Source organism: Polypterus senegalus, chromosome 3 (genome assembly GCF_016835505.1).
Source record: "Polypterus senegalus isolate Bchr_013 chromosome 3, ASM1683550v1, whole genome shotgun sequence".
Classification (NCBI taxonomy): Eukaryota; Metazoa; Chordata; class Cladistia; order Polypteriformes; family Polypteridae; genus Polypterus; species Polypterus senegalus.
In genome coordinates this window covers 36,009,333-36,032,529 of record NC_053156.1, presented here as the reverse complement: position 1 = coordinate 36,032,529, position 23,197 = coordinate 36,009,333, and the positions used below count along the sequence as shown (strand labels likewise).

At 38.9% G+C, this 23,197-nt stretch overlaps 1 protein-coding gene across 3 annotated transcripts in view; it reads right to left on the bottom strand.

Annotated features, from left to right (window-relative positions):
* The window catches only part of fxr2 (fragile X mental retardation, autosomal homolog 2), a 110,986-nt gene extending 88,170 nt beyond the window's left edge, over positions 1-22,816 (bottom strand). For 2 of the 3 annotated variants that reach the window (XM_039746938.1, XM_039746940.1), the window contains exon 1: positions 22,309-22,816. In XM_039746938.1, the coding sequence (XP_039602872.1) occupies positions 22,309-22,359 (51 nt within the window). In that variant the 5' untranslated portion in view covers positions 22,360-22,816. The remainder of the gene's footprint in view (positions 1-22,308) is intronic. The other variant, XM_039746939.1, reaches the window with a different exon arrangement.
* Positions 22,817-23,197: the final 381 nt, after the last annotated feature.

The following is a 23,197-nucleotide window of genomic DNA, read 5'->3' as shown; positions in this document are numbered from 1 at the left end:
CTTCACTTAAGTTATAATGCATGTTAGCTGCCTTCACTTGTGCTTCATATGTTAATACGACTGTTACAAAAAAAGTTATTAAAATTGTCTGTTTTTGCTAATATGGAACCCTAAAAGTCCTTAACACTAAAATTACCAGAACCTACGAAAAAACTTGTAGGTCCGGCCCACCTTAAATCCCAACGCACCTTTCCGTCAGCGTCTTTTGTCCTGTAAATGTGTCAATAAAAGACAAGCAGCCTGCTATTCCATCCCCCCACCGCCGCAAAATGTGCACAAAGTTCTCCCAGCTCATGCCTTGATTATCTGGGAGTGAAGTGCTGGAGTTTTAGAGTGGAAATAATAGATTGTTATTTGGATAGCATGCATTTCATGTGTGTTCCATTTCTACAATAATCTGTGTAAACACATTATTAAAACAAACGCTTTCAAATTTTAGTAGAAAATGACAAAATGCTGGCATAAACTACATACAGGCAGTCCTCTGGTTACGTACGAGATAGGGACTGTAGGTATGTACTTTGAATTTAAGTTGAATTTGCATGTAAATCGGAACAGGAAAATTTTAATAAATGCTATTGTTGTGAGACTGTAACCAAGTGCTCTGCTAACGAATGGAGTTTCACCTCTCTCTAACTTTATTATTTCTAGTGTACTTTATTTTCAATGGTGATTGTTTTTCTCTTCTTTACTGTATCACCAGCATTTGCATCAGATTTGTGTTTCAGAGACATTCTTGAAGGGTGAAGACAAAACATTAGAACATTAGAACACTCTAGACAACAGGCCATTCAGCCCAACAAAGCTCGCCAGTCCGATCCACTTGTTTCCTCCAAGAAAACATCAAGTCGAGTTTTGAAAGTCCCTAACGTCTTACTGTCTACCACACTACTTGGTAACTTATTCCAAGTGTCTATCGTTCTTTGTGTAAAGAAAAACTTCCTAATGTTTGTGCGAAATTTACCCTTAACAAGTTTCCAACTGTGTCCCCGTGTTCTTGATGAGCTCATTTTAAAATACAAGTCTCGATCCACTGTACTAATTCCCTTCATAATTTTAAACACTTCAATCATGTCACCTCTTAATCTTCTTTTGCTTAAACTGTAAAGGCTCAGCTCTTTTAATCTTTCCTCATAATTCAACCCCTGTAGTCCTGGAATCAGCCTAGTCGCTCTTCTCTGGACCTTTTCTAGTGCTGCTATGTCCTTTTGTAGCCTGGAGACCAAAAGTGCACACAGTACTCAAGATGAAGCCTCACCAGTGCATTATAAAGGTTGAGCATAACCTCCTTGGACTTGTACTACACAGATCGTATATATCTCTATATCTATATCCTAACATTCTGTTAGCCTTCTTAATTGCTTCTGAGCACTGTTGGGAAGTTGATAGCTTGAGTCCACTATGACTCCTAAATCTTTCTCATAAGGTGTATTCTCGATTTTCCAACCGCCCATTGTGTATTCAAACCTAATATTTTTACTTCCTATGTGTAATACTTTACATTTACTGACATTAAATTTCATCTGCCACAAATCTGCCCAAGCCTGTATGCTATCCAAGTCCTTCTGTAATGATATAACGGATTCCAAATTATCTGCTAATCCACCTATCTTGGTATCATCTGCAAACTTAACCAGCTTGTTACTTATATTCCTATCTAAATCATTTATATATATTAAAAATAGCAGCGCCCTAGCACTGACCCCTGTGGAACACCACTCTTAACATCGCCAGTTCTGATGAGGTTCCTCGCACCATCACCCTCTGCTTCCTGTGTCTGAGCCAATTCTGCACCCATCTAAAAACATCACCCTGAACTCCCACTTCTTTTAACTTGATGCCCAACCTCTCATGTGGCACCTTATCAAATGCTTTCTGAAAGTCCAGATAAATAATATCATAAGCTCCACTTTGATCGTATCCTTTTGTTGCCTCCTCATAGAATTCCAACATGTTAGTAAAACACGACCTCCCTCTTCTGAACCCATGCTGACTGTTCAGAATAACTCCTGTCCTTGCCATGTGTTGCTCAATCTTATCCTTAATAATTCCTTCCATTAATTTTCCTGTGATGCTTGTTGCTTACTGGCCTATAGTTGCTTGGATCTGCCCTGTCACCCTTTTTATATAATGGGATGATATTTGCCATTTTCCAGTCCTTTGGAATCTCTCCAGTGCACAGTGACTTCCTAAAAATATGTGTCAAGGGTTTATATATGTACTCACTAGCCTCCTTAAGAACACGAGGATAAATATTATCTGGGCCTGGTGATTTGTTTGATTTCATCTTATTTAATCTGAGCAGCACTTCTCCCTCTACAATTTCCAAATCCCTCAGTACCTCCTTAGTAGTGTTTACCTCTGGAGGTTATCCACTTGCTCACTTGTAAACACCTCAGAAAAATGTAAGTTTAGGGCATCTGCTATTTCATTGTCTGTATCTTTTAATTCCCTTTACTATTCCTGATGAACTTGACCTCCTCCTTAACTGTTCTTTTACTACTAAAATACTGAAAGAATCTCTTGGGGTCTTCTTTCGCCTTATCTGCTATATTCCTCTCCAACTGTCTTTTAGCCTCTCTGATATCCTTCTTAATGGTTGCCCTCATGTTCTCATACGCTACGTTCTCTTTGCAGTCATTAGTCTTATATGCCTTATACAGCAGTTTTTCCTTTGCAACTTCTTTTTAAATCTTTATTAATCCATCGTGGAGTTTTTTAGTTTCCTATTACTTCCAAATTTAGGTATGTATCTGTCCTGCATTACATGTAAAACATTTTAAACCTGTTCCACTGCTCCTCGACTGTCTCCACATTTAAAAGCTTATCCCAGTCTATCCTACTTAGACTTTGTCATCTGCTCAAAATTAGCCCTACTAAAGTTCAACTTAACAATTTTAGTCTTTGCATCTGTACTCTTACAAAATACTGAGAATTGTATTACATTATGGTCACTTGACCCTAGTGGTTCAATCACCTCTACACCCTCAATTCTATCCTGATTATTACAGAATACTAAATCCAGACAGGCTTCACCCCTTGTTGGTGCTTTAACATGCTGTGTTAAAAAAACAGTCACTGATTACTTCTAAAAACTCCTGCTCTTGTGCTCCTCCATCTGTAAGGTTATCCCAGTTAATATTTGGATAATTAAAGTCCCCCATGACTATAATATCCGCCTGTAAACTTGCCTTTTTGATATTACTAAAAAGATGTGTGTTGAAATTACTGTCTGAATTGGGTGGTCTATAACACACTCCTAAAATGAGACCTTTTCCCTAATATTTTCCAGGCGAAGCCACATGTCCTCACTAAGATGGGGCTCATCATCCAACTGAAGATGACTTACATTTAATTCCTGTTTGGCATAAACAGCAACCCCACCTCCTTTTCTGTTCTGTCTATCCTTCCTAAAAATGTGTATCCCTCTATGTTACACTCATCCCCATCTTTGTTATTTAGCCAGGTTTCCGTTATTGCTATAATATCATAATTATGCTCTGCTACATACAACTCCAACTCACTTACCTTATTTTTGATACTTCTAGCATTAAGGCAAGCTATTTTTAATGTGTTAATCCTTCTATCTTTACGTGTTTGCTTAAAATTTACATTACTATGCATTTTTATTTCTACACCATTGTTTGTTCTTCCATGTATAGATCTAAATCTGGCCTGTCCTAAACTCCCTGCCCCCATTCCCTAGTTTAAATAATCCTCGACTAGCCTACACATACGCCTCCCCAATATATTGGTGCCCCACCGGTTCAGATGTAACCCGTCACAGTGGAACAGGTCCCATCTGTTCCAAAAGGAGTCCCAATGACCCATAAACCTATACCCTTCTACCCTGCACCAAGATTTGAGCCACACGTTAAGCCTTCTAATCTCCTCAATCTTACCTGGACTGGCGTGGCACAGGCAGAACTTCGGAGAAGACTACCTTGTCAGTTCTGCTCCTCAGCTTGGTACCTAACTCTTTGAATTTGGATCGCAGAACTGACAGACTACCCTTATGTATGTCATTTGTTCCAACGTGGACAATGACAACTGGATCCACCCCCGCTCTGGCCAAGAGCCTATCCACCCTTCCAGGGAGGTCTCCCACCTGTGCTCCCGGAAGGCAACACATCATGCGAGACTCTCTCTCTCTGGAGCACACCTGCGCTTCAATCCCCTAATGATCGAGTCCCCAACTATCACTACCTCTCTCTTTTTGGGAACTGGTTTTGAGGTGGCTCGTTGGGGCTCCTCAACCCTGCCTACCACCTCAGAATTATCAGAGTCACCGTCCAGCTCCGTAAGGACATAACGGTTAGACACTTCTAATTCTGGGGTTGATGCCCCCCCGACAGTGTGCACCCTTTACCTTACATCTTGTGACCGTGACCCACCTATTCCTACCTGTCTGGTCTGGAATCTCCTCCCCTTATAGACAACTGGCTCTTCCAAACCATCATCTAAAAAGTCCAACATCCAACAGGACTTGCATTGCACTGGCCTCATTATTAAAATTTGACTTGGGATTACTAAGCTGCCTTAACTTTTTTTTTCTTAAAATTAAATTTCTTCTTTCAGCTGCTCCTCAACTTAACTGGTAACACTAAGATCTGCTACAGATATTTTATACCTTCTGTCCCCTTAAGCTCCTGTACTGTTCTCCCTCTCAGCTACCTGCTATTTGTCTTTCTATGAGGTTAACTTTACTTTTCCTCTGTTTCTTCTCCTAACTTTGCGCTCCTCTTACTTATAAGCTCTTCACTCGCACTGTTTGTATTCCCCGTATTAATGAACCAATACGCTGTCGCCCACTTAGCGATTCAGAGGTAGAACAGTTAAGGACTGTTTAATCCAATAATAAATAAATAAATAAATAAATAAATAAAACTTTACTACCTTATTTGCTCCTACTGCTCCTTGTGCCTGATCGGTGTTTTAACTTATCACTTACCTGCGCAACTACTGAGCTTCCACCTTTTACTGCTTTGAAGTCAGCCGTGGCCTTTTTTTCTTTTCCTTTAAACTAAGGAATCGATGTTACAACTACGCTGGTTACTTATTTACAAATGCCGATATCAGTTACTGCTGCTTTCTACCCTGCCGCCTCGATGCTAATTCAAATATAGATAACAAGAACAGGTACAAGTATAAATAACTTTTCCAAGCGCACTTCCAAACACCCAGCTACTTTTGCTCTTGTGCGGCGAAAAAAAAAGCAAAAACCTTTCTAAAAGGGAAAAAAACTTTTAAAAACTCCCACACGGTTCCGTAGCGGCAACCAAAATCCAAGTTTTTAAATGTATTTTTTTTATTTAAATCTCACACCACAGAACAAACCAACAACTCTCAGACTCTAGCGTTTGCAAAGCACACGTCAGCACAAAGCACCTTGGTTAAGGTTAAAGGTTACGATGAGCTCTTCTGCACAGCACTGTACATGCCATCACAGCAGGAAGGCACACGTCGTCAACACGTCTGATGTACTGACAAGAGACAACTTCCTGCTATGTGAGTAACAGTACAAGCAGGCTTGCCATTGAGAATGAATGGGGGCGGCGAGGGGCGGTTCACCACACAGTTACCACCACTACAGTATGCTGCCTGCAGCGTCCGCCCACAGAGAACAAACACGGTGCAGCCAAAGGCCACCCGAGGCACACTACAATGCTACCCTCAATGGCCTCCGTTCAGCCACAACCAGGTCACCGCTTGCAGCATCACCAGCTGCCCACAGAGAATGAATGGGGCAGCCGTGTGTGGTGGACGGGCAAATGAACACCCCCCTCCACTCCATCTAGGCCTCCATCCTGCACATGAGCAATAGCTATGGCCCCTGTGACTATGGACCACGGGTCACCGCTTGCCACCGGCAGCAGCCCGAGGGTCACTACACTGCGTGAGCAGCGAAATCACCCCCCTCGAGCCTCCGTCCAGCCACCACTTGCAGCATCCCCAGGCTGAAGATGACGGAGCAACAGTTACTAAGGCGCATGCACCACAGCTGCAGCCCAGTTCGTAAGTCATTGGTCAGATATCCGTAACTTGGGGACTACCTGTAATGTGTGAAGCCTGAAGTCCAAAGATCAAATAAACACTTTCACAAAAGGTTCAAGAATGAGACAGGTACACATGTCGTAAATGTAGGAAGGACCATATTGCATATTCCATATAGCGCTGAACTGACCTCTGTACTATTCTTTCCTCTGCATGCCCTGGAGTACAAAAGATACACCACCATACATCAACATGTGGGGGCTTGCAAGATCGAGGGAAAAAAAAAAAAAGAACACGCGGTCACTGATTACAACCGCAAGATGTGCGAATGAATATCAGCAATATGAATAATTTTGCATCTATGCAATAACATTTTCTGAAATGTACTATACAGGTTATAAAATGAAATTCCAAACATCATACATAACTATGTCTGAACACTCAATAAAACTGAATTAAAAAAAAAATCAAGGGACGGCGAGATATGAAGGCAGATTCACCAGCGTTTGCGTGTCAGCTTTTATCCCTCCAGATCAGAGAATGTCCAGTTCCATTGCCTCAAAACACCACTCACATCAACAGTTATTCCCTACTTCAAATAAAAACTAACATCATTAGATCCTTAGTATGTATCGTGATCATGACAGAGAATAAAAGTGAAAAAGAAATGGTAACTTTTACAAGTACTATAAATTTACACCGTCTGTTACATAAGCAAACCAAATGTATGTGTGTACTGAATAATATTAAGAATAAGAGCAGCTCACTACTGAAAACGGCAAATATATGAGGCAGTCGGTATCGAAGCGGGGACTCTTGACTACAAGTCAGCAAATCTTACCACAACGCCACGGAAGCTGTTCTCTTATCCTTTAACCTTTTATGAAAGTATTTATTTGATCTTTGGACTTCAGGCTTCATACATTATATAATGTATGTCTACATTTTGTCATTTACTACTAAAGCATGAAAAACGTTTGTTTTAACAATGTGTTTACACAGATTATTGAGGAAACGCAACACACATGAAATGCATGTGTTCCAAATAACGATCTATTTCCACTCTAAAACTCCAGCACTTCACTCCCAGATAATCAATGCATAAGCTGGGAGAACTCTGTTCACATTCTGCGGCGGTGAAGGAATGGAATAGCAGGCTACTTGCTGCTTGCCTTTATCAGCACATTTACAGGACAAAAGACGCTGACTGAGAGGTGCGATGGGATTTATGGTGGGCCGGATCAACAAGTTTTTTCGTAGGCTCTGGTAATTCTAGTGTTAAAATTTTTACTAAGTAGATGAACTTTACTTAAGACACTGATGGACTGGCTTGATTAGAAAAATTAATAAAGAGCCATTGTATATAAAGAAGTTTGTACATTTTCAATTGTATTTTTCTCCCCGAGTCTCTACTTTGAAAAACAAAATATGGTTTACTTGATAAATATGTCTACTTTGACATGCATGCCATTAATACAAGCACTTAAAAATATGCACTAATCACACATATACTTGCAAGATGATTGCTGTGCAGCCATACATGCCACTGGCCCAATCAACATGAAGGTAAGTCAATACAGATACGGAATGAAGGAAATGGGGCAGTGGTAATCAGTACTCCAACCACTAATCATGTCATCCATCTGCTTCACAAACTGCTATGCATAGGCACAACAATCCCTGGATTAAATAATTTGGAGGAAAATGCACTTTTATAGTAAAACAATATTATAACATCTATAACATCTACAATAAATTGATAAATTTATGAGATTCTCAATGGTTTATTTTGTGACCGCCCATGACCACACTGAGATAGGTCCAAAAAAATTCCACAGAAATGCAGACCTCTATTCTGGGATAGAATGTAGATTGTTGATATTCTCATTTTTCTTAAAAGGAAAATTAGCATTGTTTTTTCACAGATCAAGTCAGGACTCACAGCTAATAAACCAGTAAGGCATCCAAGCAGGAAATAAAAGGACAGGTATAGTTGAAGCAATGTTTGATGTTAACTGAGAAAACAAAGAATTTTAAATTTGGATGCTTTTTCACTACAGTAACTTTACATTGTAGGTTTATAGGGCAATTGTCATCATATGCTCAGAGTACAGTGAAATTATTACTTGCATGTGCTACTCAACATACACCACGACTTCTTACTGCAGTGCAAATATATTTTGTAAATATTTAAGAATATTTCACTTCAGTAATAAAAAAGAAACTTACAAAAAACATACATTAATATTTCTATATTTGCACACTGTTATGAATTACTTTTGCAGTGCTCAAATTCATAAATGTCAAATAAGGTATACTATACATACAGTAAATATCTTTTATGAAAATTTGTATCATGAAGCCAGAAAACATTGTATCGTGGGGTAAGTATATTATTATCCAGTGCCTTGAATGTGTACAGTATGTATGCACAAGAAAAATTGGGCCCATCAATGTAATTCTGCAATTTTGTGGGCTAATTACTGCCAAAACAGTTCCAGGGTAGACTCCAGTCCCAACACTACTCTGATTAGATTAAGAATGATTTCAAGTAGAAAAACATTTTTATATTAAAAACAGTAGTCGGTTTTCCATTAAACCATCTGGTCACTATAACAAAAAACCTACAGTATATAATTGTGTTTAAAAACATAATATACCATTTGACAAGGCTAGAATGACATCTCCTTCATTGTTCTCATACTGCTTATGAGGGACTTCCTCATATTTTTTACTCATAATTTGGAATAACCTTTCCTTGGCAACCGTAACCTTAGAAATATGGAGTACAGATATTACAAACTGCATCAATTGGCTGTTGATGTTAACCACTAAACTGTTAATCAGATAACCAACACTGGCTTAATGCGCAATTCTAAGTGAGTCCTCTCAAATGCCCATATGGCAAGATTACAATTTTTTTAAATTATTTTGTTTGACAAATTGCATAAACTGCTGTGCATAAACATTCTGGTTAGGAGATCATTATTTTCTTTTGTCTGTACTATTGGGGAAACAAAGTACAGGGATGTTTATTTAAAAGCATTTATAGCTTTAATCTAGTAGATAAATGTATAAAGGCTGCACGTAGTTCACTTGATTTCTAGAACAAGAAAAAACAGAATTTAATCAAATGTCAAAAAATTATTATATAAATAAAAATAAAATCCTGCCCCTAGACAGACAAGTATCTAAAACATCCAACACTCTCGGCAAAGCATGTGTCTTGCAGGTAAAGAGATGGAAAAAAAATTGCAAGGCTATGCAGAATAAACCTGAGACAGACTGACTTACATCACTATTACATTCAAAATACCCAAAGTATTACAAGTTTAAAATATTACTAGCGACACACATTGTGGGACAACACTTGGCTGTACTATAATTCTGTGCTTTAACTTGCTTATACAAAACTTCCTTCAGGAATGGAGTGCGACCTTCTGACAAGCAAAAACCTGAATCCCCATTTTGCCACTGTAATATTCAACACGTCATAGTTACATCAAGGCTTCAGGTAATTTTGAACATTTAAGGAAAGGCATGCAATGCAAATGCCAACACACCATAACTGACTATTATCACAAAGAAGTGTTGCATTGATGAAAGAGAATTAAAAGAAATATTTTAAACATAGAACCAAACAGTCTTCTATTTGATCACATTTTAAGGAATAAGTCTCCCTTATGGTAGGTATCATCTGTTGACGCTGCCATATTTACTTGGGACCCAAGTGCCGTTATTTTCAGTGTGAAGTTTAGACATTACATTAAACCACTTTTTGTTTTTGCTAAAATTTTCATTCTTGAAGTACAGTATATCAAATAGCAAGAGATTAAGTGAGCACTTGAAGACAGAATTAAAAGGGAAAACAAAGATGGTGGAGGGTGAGATGGTCTGCAGGGCAACATGTTCCATTAACAAGTATATGAACTGGCTACCAACTAAAAAATGTGGTAGAAGCAAAAGTATAGCTATTACTTCTGGTAATACTGACAATTCTTAGTCTTCATGGTATGCATCAAATTAATTACAAAATGGGTAAAAAAATTAGGTTTAATTGAGAGAAAAAAAAATACTGAATATTCCTGTGCATGTAATCGACTAGACAGTTTATATTCCGTAAGGAAATTAAACAGTAGACATTTCTATACAAAAACTTAACCGGGCCTTCAGAATTTTTAAAGACACTAATAAAGCTGATCCAGGAGAGTCTTGGTACATCATGTGCTCCCTCTAGAATATTTGACCTAAATGGTCATGCTTTTGTAAAATTTATTAATTCATACCAGGTTTACATGAAATCTGAAATCCAAGTTAAATTTGTATTTCTCAATCTCAGGGAAAATTAAAGGAGTGCCAGGACGAAACTCACAACTTGATCAAAACATGTGAAACCAGAGGCCTCCCAACTAACCATTTCCAATTTGCTGCATATTTTATGGAAATAATGTTGTAGTTCCCAAAAACTAGTGTGTGTATATATCTTCATTAATTTCTGAGATATGAAGACTTTAAGAAGGAGATATGGCCCTAATTTTACTGTAAAAATAAGTGCTAAAAAAAACGTTCTATAAGTCATAACTTTAAACTGTTAATGCTAGATACATGAAACTTTGAGGAATAACTATTAAGTATCTGATGTCTTGCTTCTAAAATAGTTGGCCCACAATTAGCAATTTATGGCTGACAGAAAACTATATATATATATATATATATATATATATATATATATATATATATATATATATATATATATAATATATATATATATATATATATATATATATTATATATATATATATATAAAAAATATTATATTATATTATGCCGTTGGACCACAGGTTGCTGTTGTTGGATGCATGAGTGGCTCTAGACCAGGGGTGGGCAAACTACAGCCCACGGGCCACATCCAGCCCATCGGTCTTTTTAATCCAGCCCGGTACAAAAATTGTCCAAATCATAATTATGACTGCATTCATTTGACCTTGTCCTGTAATGCCTGGCATTCCACCAGGTGGCGCATTAGGTGCAGTGATACATTAACTTGATTTTGCGGAGCCCTGGTTACTCTCTGTTATTACTCTGCTACTGCTCTGAACCCATCTGCAACAATGAGTGGGCCAAAGAAAAGAAAAGTCGACAGTGAGTGCCGAGTGTTTAATAAGGAATGGACAACGAAATACTTTTTCACTGAAGTCCGGTCAAAGGCTGTATGTCTTATTTGCCAAGAAACCGTTGCGGTTTAAAAGGAATACAACATCAGCCGTCACTTTTCCACCAAGCATGCTAATTATGCTAACAACCAGTCAATGCAAGAACGGACGGCTACCACTCAGTGGCTGGCAGCTAGTTTGCAGTTTCAGCAAAAACACCTTTATCCGACAAACTGCCATCCAAGAATCAAGCACGAAGGCAAGTTATGTGCTGGCATTCAAATTAGCAAAGACCAGCAAACCTTTCTCCGAAGGGGAGTTTCTCAAAGAGTGCATGGTAGAGACAGCAGGTATCTTGTGTCCTGAGAGCAGGAACAAATTTGAAAAAATTAGCTTATCATGCAGGACAGTGACTTGCCGTGTTGAGCTAATTGACAAAGACTTAGCTAGCAAGTTAAATAAAAAAGCAGAGTCATTTACATTATATTCCTTGGCACCGGACAAAAGTAATGACAAAGGACACCGCTCAGCTTTTAATTTTTATCTGAGGGATTAAAGATAATTTTGAGATAACAGAGGAGTTTTTGGCCATGGAATCCCTAAAGGGGAAAACGCGGGGAGAGGACTTGTATGACAGTATGTCTGGGGTCATCAATAGGCACAAGCTACCTTGGAGTAAGCTTGCCAGCGTTACCACAGATGGATCGCCAAATCTGACTGGAAAAAACGTTGGGTTGCTCAAAAGAACCCAGGAAAGGGTAAAGGAAGACAATTCTGAGCAGGAGGTAATTTTCTTACACTGCCTAATCCACCAGGAAGCACTGTGTAAATCCGTATTGCAGCTTGACTACATAGTGAAGCCAGTTGTAAAACTCATTAACTTTATTCGAGCGAGGGGACTTCAGCATCTTCAGTTTATTTACAAGTTTCTTGAAGAAATTGACGCTGATCACCAAGACTTGCTCTACCACTTCAATGTCCGCTGGTTAAGTTTGGGGGAAGTATGTCAATGAGTGTGGGAGCTCAAACAGGAGATTCTCTCATTTTTGGAGCTATTTGAGAAAGCAGACGATTTTCCTGAGCAGAGTGACAGACTGGCTTTGTGATTTAGCTTTTGTTGTTGACATACTGACACACATGAATGAGCTAAATGTGAAGCTACAAGGGAAAGACCAGTTTGTGCATGAAATGTACACAAACGTCAGAGCCTTCAAAACCAAGTTAGTTTTATTCTCAAAGCAAATGTCAAACTCATTCGTTCATTTCACCACACTGGCTACGCTGAAAAAGGCCCCTCAACTTGTGAAAAATATACAGGACATCAATGGACGACCTGCATGGGGAATTCGGCCTTCGGTTCTCTGATTTTGGAAAAAATTACAAGTCACGTAAGCTGTTGTCATGCCCCTTCACACAGGACCCAGAAACGGCGCCACAGGAGTTGCAGCTGGAACTGATTGATCTCCAATGTGACACCGTCTTAAAGGAGAAGTTCAACTCTCTTAAACTGGATGAGTTTTATGCTTCATGAAGCGCAGCCAAATTTTCAAACATCCAGAAGATGGCACAGAGGATGCTGGTGTTGTTTGATTCTACGTTGTTTGTGTGTGAACAGATGTTTAGTGTGATGAACACCAACAAAGCACCCCACAAATCCCAGTTGAGCGATAAACACCTCAGATCTGTTCTGAGAATTGCCACAACAAAACTAATACCAAACTTCGATGCACTGGCAAAAAAGGGTGATTAACAACACTGTTCCCACTAAAAGTGAATGTAAACATTAACACGTAATGCCTTTTTTGTGTTTATATTTGATATGTATGCATCTAGTGCTGTCCCCTCTGTCAAATTTTAAAAGTCAATGTGGCCCCTGAGCCAAAAGGTTCTCCCACCCCTGGTCTAGATCAACCATGTACCTAAACAAGAGTAAATCAAAAAGCAAAGGCAATTTGAAAATTACACTGCGACCTTAATGTGTGGTTCAAACACACAAAGCACAGAGCTCTGCCATTAGTCTAGTTGAAATTAAGTTCAAAAGATCATGGAAAGTCCTGGTTTCCTCTGCAAGATTGCACCTTTTGTTTAACAACATGCCGAAGTGCGATTTCTTTGGGATGAGGGAGTGAAACCTGCTGAAATTCTTCAGAGAAGATGAAAGGATTACATAGTCTACCACTGCTGCACATTTGGATTTTGAACTAAGGATCTGCACATACCATTGTGCAGCATGACTAGGGGTACCATAAAGTTTGCACAAGATGGGTACCCAAACAGCTTACTGATCTACACAAACCAACATCCTTTGGTGAAATTTAACATTCTTCCCTCTGCCCAAAGAAATCTCATTACGGCACTTTTTTTTTTAACATTGACATGGATGCTATTCTTCTGAATTGCACCAATTTGACCTTGGCATCAACTACACTAACATCAGAGCAACTGCACTGGGTGTGTATTTGAACTACCAATAAGCCATCACAAATATGTTGTATGGTTTTATTTTCTACCCACTGTGTGGCTACCACATAATTATTTATTGAATTACCCTCTCTTGTAAGAAGGGCTACTAAATAGTGTTCAAGAAAACATAAAAGGAAAACCAAAGCAAATTAGTCAATACAGATTCAAGTAAAAAAAAAAAAATTAGAGAGGAATGGTAAATTTTTACTTGCTCGTAGTACTGGAATCCTCCAAAAAATTCAATTTCGAAATTTTGATGAATCTCAACATTTTACACCAAAATACAATTTTCGGAATTATGTCCGTGTTTGTCTGTCTGTGTGTGTCTATGTGTGTATATATTGTCACACACATGTGAATTGGAGGACGTTGTATGGACCAAATGAAGTTAATTCCACGCCAGGTCAACCTTCTCCTGTTATCTCTGCAGACCAACCACAGGAAAACTTGTCCGACTCATTGATGGTGATGTCACTTGCAGTTCTGGCGCCCAAAGAACCATGTATAAAAAAAATTTTAATTTCTACAAGGTGTTACCAAAATATATACAAATACCCTTAAAGTGTACAATGTGAACTTTAATCATGTCTGAATTACCTGATTATAATTTTTAAACTGTGGGGCAGAGAGGTAAATCAAGGAAAAATGTGCTTTTCCATAATTATGGAGGGCACTATACATACATCATTATAAAAGAAAATCTTGAGACAAGACTATTGGCAAGAGATTTTTTAAGTCCCGCCCACCTCTCAACCATTTTCAACCATGCCCATGGTCCTCTATCCTCTCATTCGTGTAAATGCTTTTGTCAGACACTGTTCCTGCGTTCTCAGCTATTATAAATTAAGTTTTCCTCACTTTCAGATGTCAATAAAAGAAGACTTATTTCCAAATCTTATTGAATTTCACCCCAAAGGGCTATCAACAGAAGAAATGATTACACAGGCAAACATAGTACCAAAAAACGAATTAACGCAAAAACTGTCGATCAGTTACACAGCAAATTGGCTAAATGCATATCAATAGACTATGCTGAAACAGTTGGTGGTGATGGTGCGCAAGATGAAAACATTAACTTACAATATCCTGTAGAATTACAACCACCATTAACACCAGGTCTTCCACTGGCCGAACTACTGTTGAAAGGAGGATGTATCGTAATGATATTGCGTAATTTATGTCTGAGTGATGGGCTATGCAATAGGACAAGATTAGTTGTATTCAAAATTGGTTGAACAATTTTGACGTAAAATTATAACAGGTGACAAGAAAGGTAATGTAGTACATCTCCTTTGGCGCCTAATGTTATCTGCGGAAGATCTTGATATGCCATTCATATTAAAACTTTGAGTTTCCCATTAGAATAGCTTTTGCTATGACAATTAACAAATCACAGGGACAAACACAGAAAAAGTCGGCTTATTTATTAGAGAGAAAAATGATATTCATTCACGGGCAGTTATACATTGCATTGTCACGATGTTAAGTCCAAACACGGAATCAAAATTCAGTGCGATACTGATGAAAAGTTAAAATTTAAAAAAAAAAAAAACTACATAAACTAAAAAATTGTTTTTACTGAAGTTTTACAGTAAAAGTTGAAAAAAAAAATGTGCATGTTAATTTCAAAGCCGATTTCAATTTATTACGTTTTACTATTTTATACTATGGTTAATTACTCGCTATAATGTAAAATAGTTCTATTACGCATATGTAACAATTGCTATGAAAATAGTCTGTTTAAATTGTACATTCGTTTCCCCATACAAAAGTGGCAGATCTGCGAAGAGGCTAGCATGTAGCGTCCACCCAGGGGTTGACAAGCAAAGTGAGCAGCCTAGTGCATACATATATTTTTTTATATATACATACATACACAACTTTTAGATTACGATGCGTACTTTGGTTTAGAAATGCAATTACACTTTTCTCAAGCACAACGCATATGCTGCAATGATTGGTGCTGCTCAAGTTAGAAGACCACCACCTCCCATTCTCCATTTCTATAATAGCCAGAAGACTCTGGTTTAATGAAAAAATTAATAAATAAAATGCAAAAATAAAAGTATTGCATTGTACTTTTAATCAAGATTGTCAGATGCATTACTGTGGTGTGTCAAGAATATGATATAACAATCATTTCCAACTTCTTTCTGTTATGCTAAACACACACCTGAAACAATGATGGCATCCTTTCTGAAAAAAGGGAAGCATTTCTGCTTTGAGGTTGATTCGGTAAGTTTTAAAAGCTTGTTTCATATTACTGTTGAATGGTTCATGTTTCCTTGAGTATACTACCAGTCACAAAATCCACTTGGGGGACGTTTCCTTTTCACTATGTAATTCCAGACTCACTTGACGCAAGTAACGGGGGCAAATGAATATGTTATGAGACATAAAATCTCATTCACAGGGTTACTATTAGCAAGGTTTCTGAAATAGCTCAACATTCTTCTGAAAACAAATCAGAAAACGCTAAATTTGCATAGTTAAATTAGGTTTTCAAAGCAATGTTCCTTATAACAACTAAAATGTGAAGACAGTAAAAGTACATGCAATAGATATCGCAATGCTACAGAAGTGCATAGGATGCAAACTTCAGTTATGAATAACTGCTGAAGTTAAGGTCAGTCTAGTGTAATATCTACTTAATGATTAATACATAGACATACATCATAGGAAAGTAAGATCACTTTTTTCAAGGCAGCTTGCAAACAAAAAGGTTGTTTTACAAGAACTCTTGAAATAATCTTCAACTGAAAACTTTGACTTCAAAGATAGCCTTAAAGTTGTGACAAACCTGCAAGGGGGAGAAACATAGGAATTTCATGCACGTGAAATTTGAAGGTGACTTGCCCGTTACATATTGTTGTTGAGTAAGTGCTATTAACAACCTCCTGTCTCTTCCATAAACTAATACAAACCTCACAAATCTAACAAATGAATTTTGTGACAAATCCAATTTGAAAGTGTGTCATTAAAATATCCACTTTAAATAGAGTTTGTGTAAATGAGAAAAAAAAAAAACACTTAACACTCGAGTATCTCTAATCCGAAATGCTCCAAAACCTCACTGCGGACATGACACCACAACTGGAAAATTCCACACAATTCAAAACTTTTCTTGGATTGGAGCATGAAAACATGAGTATGCAAAAAAGTGGATGTGAATAAAATTTGTGCAGATTTAAAATGGATTTTTTCAGAGCAGGATGGAGGCAGGGGACCCATGACGCTTAAAGCATCACAAGGCAACTAAACACACATTCAACAATTATTTTTGATTCACAACCAATATGCCCAAGAATGCATAAGTAACAGATTACAAACAGAACTTCATCCTGCACAATGAATGCAATACTGTAGGTTTGCACTGTAACAACTAACAAACCAAACACTGGTTACACTGATCAAACACATGTAAGGTGGCACCATAGTAGTGTTTCTTTTCATTTGTATTTTCAATATTTCTTGTGGATTCACTTTGTATTGTATTCCTTCTGTTAAACGAGTTTCAATCTGACACACATCGCCAAATCATTTCCTGAGCTGCATTCTGGCATGTCCTTTATGGCCGTATTTCTAATGTTGTTGAGTGAAACTTGACTGCAGGCATTGTAATACTGGAGAGATTGTTGTGGCAAGCATGCTAGCTGACATTATTAAAATAGAAATAAGGATGCAAACTCCACAGAAAAATGTGAACTAATAAGAAAATGACAAGGAGTGTTAATATCTACACATTTCTTGCACTGCTATTCTTTTCTAAATACAGAATAAGTAAAAGAAAAAAAACAGTTAAACCAAGAGATCAATTAGAGGTTAGAATGAAATCTGCAGCAACAGAGACCACCCAGAGCTTAGATAGGAAATCATTGGCCTAGAGGATGATAAGGTGGACTGTAAAGTAAGCCTACCAGTTCAATCTGCACCACTGACTCATTTGTAACCTTTGAGAGTCCTGTAACATCTCAGTGCAGTTCTACAAACATCCATCCATTAACCAACCTGCTATATCCTAACTACAGGGTCACGGGGGTCTGCTGGAGCCAACCCCAGCCAATATAGAGCACAAGGCAGGAAACAAACCCTGGGCAGGGTGCCAGCCCACCACAGGGCGCACACACAAACCAAGCACACACTAGGGACAATTTAGGATCGCCAATGCACCTAACCTGCACGTCTTTGGACTGTGGGAGGAAACCCATGCAGACACGGTAAGAACATGCAAACTCCACGCAGAGAAGACCCAGGAAGAGAACCCAGGTGTCCTAACTGCGAGGCAGCAGCGCTGCTACAAATATAGCTTGTAAAAGATTTGAGGTGTTAGGTAATTAATATTAGCAACTTAACATACAGACAGGATAAAAGATCAAGCAATATTTGCAGTTTCTTCAGTTTAAAGGTATTTTAGCCTTGTGAGACAAGGGAGTAGAAAATATTTTCTTCAGATCACACAGTAAATCTGAAAAAAAAAAAAAACACTTCTTAGGCTATTTCTTTCCAACCAATGAGGAAGATGAGGAAGAGTGTGTCCCCCCAACTCCAATGTGCACTCCAGAATTATTAGAAACAAACTTTAAAAAAGGCGCTGTAAAGCAGGGTCTATACACAACAGTTAAATGAACATCACATTAAAACAAATTCTCTCATGTATTTAAGTAATTACTACAAACTGGCATTATTTGGAAAATATACTTATCCAAAGTGACTTAATCACAAGTGGTGAATTATAACAATGATACAGTGATTTACACTCCAATGTCACTGACATAAGGAGACTGACATTACATGTTTGGGACATTGCAATGCTTTGGTTTAATAGTATGTAACACTAAGCGGTGGATCGCCAGCTTCTTTTATTAAGAGATCTAAAAGGTACAAAGGAACACAAGATTAGACAAGCTGCACCAGCAACACTATAAAACAGTCTAAATTCCAAACCATAAGCATTACCAATTTATGTTTAATTTACATCCTATGTCAAACAATTGTACCCAGGGGTTTAATCTGCATAGAAATATAGAAGTTCAGTATTGCCAAGTACATAAAAAGTTTGTGTGGCATCTGTGTTATACTTAGGTCGACCATTAGTGAAGCTCCACATCATGCTCAACACAAAAAGGCAACAGACAGGTTTAGACAACCACTGGAGATTCCTATTGCTGCTAGACATCAAAAAAACACCTACATAAATTTAACAGATGTATGCACAAGTGAGCAAGTTTACAGTTTATATTATGCCATATGCGTTAGTTAGGAATTGATTTATTTTTTTATTGTTTATGCTTTGTTAAGGTCGTATGCATAGGATGTCACCTTCCTGTTGCCACTGCTCTTGACCGGAATGCACAGCTGTGGAAAACGGCAATCGGCTGTTCAGCAGAGATGCACAAGTGTGCAGCAGGAGTCAAGAACCTGGGGCTTGTAGTGCTCTGTTTAAACTGTGCTTAATAAGAACTCAGTTGAACTTTAATTAAAATTTAAGGCTATGAGTAGGCCGAAATATTTTTTCACACAGGTAATACAGAAACTCAAGTAATTGACTTGTTCAATAAATGTGTATTCAGATTTGTCTTTTTTTATTTTTTTTTATTTGGCTAACCAACAGCTGCCAATTTGTGGCTGTATTGAGAAATCAATCAGTAAAGTAAATCAGTAAAGTGGCTGTACTAATCAGCACTACTTTGCCACCTAAGCTAAAAATGTGCATTTAAATGTCAAATCTCTTAAATTAACAACATTCATTCATATTGAATGCTCAACTGTCTTAAAGTTGCAGAATATTATAGTCTAACAGGGAAAAACAGTAGGGTATGAATTAAAAATATGTATTTTTCTCAGTATAGTTTACATTCTCTAGATTTTTGCAATACTTCCTCAGCAAGTCAGTGTTTTGGCAAAAACATGAATTGAACTCTCTACATGCAAAATTTAAGAATTATTTCATGTTAAGATATCAGAAATAGGTTTAACTGAATGACTGGCTGATAAGTATCTACCGTTCTATAAAGCTACTGCAAACATTAGAAAGAATGAAATATTAAGCTCAAAGTGCTATAAACACTTTCACCCCAGAATCTGAAATCTCCTTTTGTGTTAAGCTTAAAAAGAGGATTCCCCCCAATTTCAAGCCCTAAACAGAGTGCATGGTGGCAACTGGATAATTCTAACAATTGTGGCTGAGGCCCAGGAAATATCTGAGGCTCAGAAGAAAACCCAAAAGGTACATTTGCAGATTACACCGTCTTCAAAATTCCTTTATCAACATAATCCTCCTAAAATGACGTCGGACATCACATGTCAGTGGGCAGAGCATTCATACAGGTTGAGCTCCATTCATATGGTTTATTAGGACATCTGACTTTGATTAGTGCTTGCCATAGCCCATTGCTTCTAAATTGGTAAAGATGTGTACAGTTTAAACAATCCAATCTAGTTTTCTTCGAGTAAGGGTCCCACTTCTCCCAAGGGGCTAAAGACTAGTGGAGTTCCAAAAGACGGAAACTCCACCAATGGTGCGAACCAGACACCGTTCTTCAATAAGAAAATAGGAAAAACAAAATTAACAGGTAATGGGCCATTTAAAACTAAAGACAGTCAAAGTTGATGTTTATTAAGGATACTCTAATGTTATAATGAGAGAATGAAGCCCTGCCACTCACTGCCTAATTTTTAATAGAAACTGGGAATCCCAATACCCCTAACAACCTTCCATACTTACATCTACATGACATGTGTCATCAGACCAATCTTAAATTCAAGCACATGTATGAAACATTCAGAGAACCCAAATACCATAAAGAGCACTACTACTCTGGGAGGGTAAAAAAAAATAAAATGTTGATCTCCCTAAGCATGGCAATTGCACCAGATACAAATACTTAGACATACAAATAATCTAGTAGGTCAGAAACCCGTCTACTTCATCCTACTACAACCAAGACTGATATAGACAGTCCAGTATCCTGTCCCATCGCAGTTCACTTTAATACTTTACATCAACCTGATATGAGCAACTGCAAGTGTACGCATGCATGCACAGGAGTGTGTGTGCTCAATTAAGAGTAAACAGTCATGAATCTACTAAAGAAGCATGTCCCCTTAAGGAGGGGAGTGGGCTCATGCCATGCAAGTGTTCCCAAGTTATCAGAGGGCACCCTGAACTGGCAACAATGAACTCTGCAAGAGGATACCAGTACTTGGGTGTTGTACCATATTAGCTATTATGGATGTAGTGAGAAGTGAATCAAAATGACATCTTTTATTGACTTACTAAAGAGATTACAATATGTAAGGTTTAAAGGCACCTCAAGATATTGCCTGAAGGGACCAAAGTTGCCAATAGCTTGCATATTGTAATCTTTCCAGTAAGCCAATTAAGAGTGTCATTTTGCTTGACTTCTCACTACAAGAGGACACCAGAAAGGAAATTTTTCAGACACAGGAAACTTTTCACCCACAGAATTTGGCTTTGGCTAGCAGTTAACTTACTATGCCTTGAGCCGAACTTAGGGCAAAAACTCTCTGAACAAACACTTCAAAGGGTACATCAAGATGTCCTACAAAACACTGACTAAACAAGGGTTGTACCTAGTCCTGAATCGGAGAATGCTGATATATATCTTAGTTCCCTAGAACTCTCTAAAGGAAAAACACAGGTTCATTTTCCACCCAAGAAGTCTTCAAAAGCTTTATCAGTCTCCGATTTCTGGGCACTTGTGCTAGGTAAGAGGTAATTGCTTTTTTTTTCTTATTTGAGCCTCAGACTCCCCAAAACACTGCTGACATTGCACCTGCTGGTAAAAAATAAAATAAAAAAAAAAGGAAAACCCCAAAATACACATTAGTCAGATGTATGACATTTATGGGATAGACTTATTGGGTGGTGTAACCCTTACCCACCAACCAAACAACCAGCATAGGGTCGGAAAGGGGGGTTTTCATGTTGGGTATGGAATAAGATAAATTAACACCCCCCATTTGTTTTTCTAAATAAATCACTAGATCTACTCAGTAGAGAGTTTCTCTTAATCAGGAGGAGAAAGAGACTCGCAGTTTAAGAGTAAAATGTAATTAAAAAATACGGGAGTCAAAGCCAGCCATAAAAGAACAAGACAGGCCTCAGTTACTCTTCTACGGAAGCTTCAACTGAATTAAGCCTGGAAACCGCATGGTGCGGTCGACCTCAAAAGCAGGACAATCATATGGGGGTCCTGACCCCGTGGTTTAACTGATAAGATGCCTTAGGTGCATTGCTCGCTCATGTGAGGCCTGGAAGGCTAATATGGTCGAGGCGAGCCTTTGACGGACCCCGTCAGGCACAATCGTTTCCCCCGCGTGTATACCGTCAAAACAGCAATCGCTTGGTGGACGCGATGCAAAAGGCCTCCAATTCGCCGGCGTCTATTTCCACCATCTAGGCTACTTTTTAAAATACATTAAAAATGTATCACGGCGTAAAGCGGTAGAGTAGCCTCTATGGCCCCATCTCGTCCCCGCACTTCTACCTCAGGAGGAAGGAAGGGTGGATGTGATGGGCTGAAGCGAGACCAACCGGACCCACGGATATTACAACTTAGCCCCCTTTTGTGAATTTCTGAAAATGCGCCCCCACCCCCCTACATACTTATACCATAAGATACCCAGCCCTCCTCTTCCTTCCATCAATATCCCGGTCCCGCCTTCCCTGACTTACCCTATAGAAGGCTCCGTTGGAGCCGCGGACTTCTACGGCCAGACCGTCCATGCTATCGGCAGCCGCTACGACTCCGTCCGGGGGACCCCAGCTTGACTCTTCGACCTGCGCCGCTGCTATCGCTGCTGCTCCTCGGTCTCCTGTTGACTTCCAGGGTCGCTACTCAATGAATGCCGCAGTCGAAAAGGAACGGGGTTCCAGATAGGGAGACTGAATCCGGCCGCGATGCCTTCAAATGAGATTCATGAATACGCCACTTGACAAGCCGTTCCTTAAACAAGAGGTTCCAGCGTGCACTTCCAGGCGGTGAACCCTGAACCGCGTATTTATCCCCGTTTTACGTTACAATGCTATTGAAGTAGAAGGGTCTCCACCGCACTCGCTTTCCCCCCACCCCCAGCCGCCAAGCTGCACCGCTGCTGTTTAATGCCGTTACAGCACCTCCTCTCCTCCGAGACGCACGCCACGAGAGTGAGACATTAAGTGATTCTACCGGGGACTCCCCACTTCTCACGAGACCTCCTCCTCGTCGAGTCTAGGCGGAGCTAAATCCCGCCCCATATCCGCGACTTGCGCCTTTTCTTTTGGTCAAATTGGCTGCCAGTCACTTTTAATCTTACATTTAATTGGCGGCTGTCCCTGGCCATCAAACCGTGATCTCTTTCCTTTGCCGGAGGATCACACTCGACCCTACCCACCACACCCCTGCACCTGAATTGCGCCATTTGCCAGCCTTTAAAGCTGAAAGGCACTCTTCATGTCCAATTGAAGCCAAAGATCCTTGGTCTCGCACGCCCATACGACGAATGTATTGGGTGATTTTTGTGAAACAATCGGCGTCTGCAGTTTAAACCTGCCCCATCGGGAAGGGTTATGTTTCGTCATTTAC